Here is a 2637-nt window from a genome sequence, read left to right as displayed (position 1 = left end):
CAGCATCTTTGCTGTTTGTACAAGTATATGAGCAGTTTATATACACATATAAGCAATTGATGGCACAAAATAGCTAAAGAAATGCATCAGGATAATAGAGAGTGCACATAAATCAGGTATCCAGTGCAAGTACATCTTAAGAGTCCACATATTATAAAGCCACAAATTCATATGATCCATATTACAGTCCAGCACATCCTAGAGTTCACATATTAGATAGCCACAAATTCATATTGTCCACATTACAGTCCAACAAAGGAACATAACATAAGGTCCATGTTACATTCCTTCACATATATAGGGGCATGGTTTTTCTGACCAAATACAATAAAATATGGTCAGCTTCGTTAGGTGAATTAGCACATATTTGCTCACACTCCACCCTTGGGCACTTCATCGCTGGTCACGGGCACTCCATCCTTTGGCAGTCCATCCTTGGGCACGGGCACTCCACCGTTGACCTTGGAGAGGTGGTGCATGACCCAGAGAGTGCGACGAGTCTCCGACATCCGCACAAATGAGTGGCTCCTAGCCCTGTTGGCATTCTCATTGAGATAATCCAAGACAATCAACAGATCATCCTCGGTAAAACCAGGGAGCTCCATGACAGCATCATAAAGTTCAGGATGTGCCTCTCCGGTGGACTTGATAGCAATAGCAACTTCACGGACAGCTTCGTACATGTTGCTCATGACCAAAACTTCTTCTTCACTCATCAAGCTAGCCCTCTTCCTTTTGCCAGTGGAGCTAGAAGCATCCTTACATGGTTCCTTCCCATGAGCAGCAGCAGCTTCCCCATGAGCAGCAGCAGTAGCACTCAATCCAGGTTCATTCCCATCAACAACAAATTCAGAACCACAAGCTTCAAGGTTTACAAATGAGGAGGAGGTTCCCACCATTGAAGGAACCCCAAGAGCCTCATTAGATGTCATTGCAAACCTTCCTGTAGCAATACCACTTCCAAAGATAGCAAGCATCTGAACATAATTCTCTAAAGGCACATTGAGGTACTCAACATCTTTGGGATGGTCCTATATGAAGCACAAGTAATTCTATGAGCATAAGTAATTCTATGAGCATATGTAATTAAATAGCTACAGATCAGCCACTAAAAGGTAGTACAAACCTTGATATGGCCCATGTAGTGCTCTTCCTCCAGCAATATGACATAGTTATTATCATCCCAAAGTGACCCACTAATGTCTCGGAGCTTACTTATCTTCACCCACCTAGCACGCCACTTGCGGAGGTGGTTGTACACTTGGGTCCCGGTTAAGGAAAGACCAAAGTGCTCACTACAATTCTTAGCCACCTGGTTTAGGTGCACCTCCTTAAAGCCCTTTTCCGTCTTCACTCCACTAGCAATGAGCTCTACAAAGCGACTTAACATGAACCCAGACATTGGAGATGTCCAACGCAATGGGTGATTCCTACCGCCATGCCCACCATCAGCCGCCATCTCAGCCATCACTCCTATGTACAGAAAAAACAAAAGGAAAGGAGAAATGATTACATAAGAGAATAAAAATTTATATCAAGTCTAAACAGCAACATAAGGTAGTGAAAAACAGCAACATAAGGTAGTAAAAATTTATATCAAGTCTAAACAGCAACATAAGGCAGTAAAAAACAGCAACATAAGGTAGTAAAAATTTATATCAAGTCTAAACAGCAACATATGGCAGTAAAAAAAGCAACATAAGGTAGTAAAAATTTATATCAAGTCTAAACAGCAACATAAATGTTTCGATTTGGGCACATGACAGAATTATTCATAGTGCATTACAACATAGAATTATTCATAATCCATTACAATGTAGAATTGAGCTCTACACTTGAGCTCTACACACGTGAATTGCCCCAATTGACAAACATATGCCCAGCCCAACCATCTCTAATTTGTGACCAGGATCTATTATCATGTTCTATGTCAATCACACCATCCGATGCTGGATTTCCAGTCCAAGTGTGCTCAGGTGGTACAAACTCATCCTCTCCCCACTGAAGTATCCAATTATGAAGAATGCAGCAAGCTAGGACGATTTTGACTTGTGAAGGATAAGGGTGGTGAGGCTTGTTGTCCACAATTCTCCACCGGTTCTTGAAAGCTTCAAATGCCCTCTCAACCGTGATCCTCAATGAGGAGTGGCGGAGGTTGAATAATTCCTTCTCGTTTTGAGGGACACGTTCACCAAACTCAGTAAGATGACAGCGAGTAGCCCTATATGGTTTAAGAAACCCTGGCCGCACGGCATAGCCCGCATCCACGAGGTAGAATTTTCCTAACAAATAAGAGGTCATGTGTTGTGTTACTACCAGTAGTTATGAAACGATCAAAAGCCACTAAAAATTGTTCACTAATACCTGCAGGGACAACAAATCCATCATTCCTTTCCAAAGCATCAGCCAAAATGAGTGCATCATGGGCCGACCCTTCCCAACCAGCTAACACATAGGTAAACTTAAGGTCAAAGTCAACCGCAGCCATCACATTTTGGGTGGTGCCACCTTTCCGAGCCCTAAATGCTGAAGCAATAGCAGCTGGTACCTTGGCAGCAACATGGGTGCCATCAATTGCACCAACGCAATCCTAAGAGAAGAGGTGAGGTATATTTTTGTAAAATATGGGTTATCCGG

The 2637-nt window shown here is 42.7% G+C and overlaps 1 protein-coding gene across 1 annotated transcript; it reads right to left on the bottom strand.

Annotated features, from left to right (window-relative positions):
• Window positions 1-371: 371 nt before the first annotated feature.
• LOC147965906 (uncharacterized) lies at window positions 372-1468 on the bottom strand. Its single transcript, XM_087526997.1, has 2 exons — window positions 1127-1468; window positions 372-1031 (listed from the first exon to the last, which is right to left on the bottom strand). The coding sequence occupies exons 1-2, from the start codon at window positions 1466-1468 to the stop codon at window positions 372-374; spliced, it is 1002 nt and encodes a 333-aa protein (XP_087383123.1).
• Window positions 1469-2637: the final 1169 nt, after the last annotated feature.

This window comes from Triticum urartu, chromosome 6A (assembly GCF_056163025.1).
Source record: "Triticum urartu cultivar PI428250 chromosome 6A, HENAU_Tu73, whole genome shotgun sequence".
Classification (NCBI taxonomy): domain Eukaryota; kingdom Viridiplantae; phylum Streptophyta; class Magnoliopsida; order Poales; family Poaceae; genus Triticum; species Triticum urartu.
Note: the sequence above shows the minus strand (reverse complement) of the source record. Positions and strands in the feature narration are given on the sequence as shown.

Coding starts and splice junctions, on each gene's coding strand:
- LOC147965906 (XM_087526997.1), bottom strand. CDS start 1,468: ATGGCTGAGATGGCGGCTGATGGTGGGCATGGCGGTAGGAATCACCCA. Junction 1,032..1,126: donor ACTACATGGGCCATATCAAG/GTTTGTACTACC, acceptor TGCTTCATATAG/GACCATCCCAAAGATGTTGA.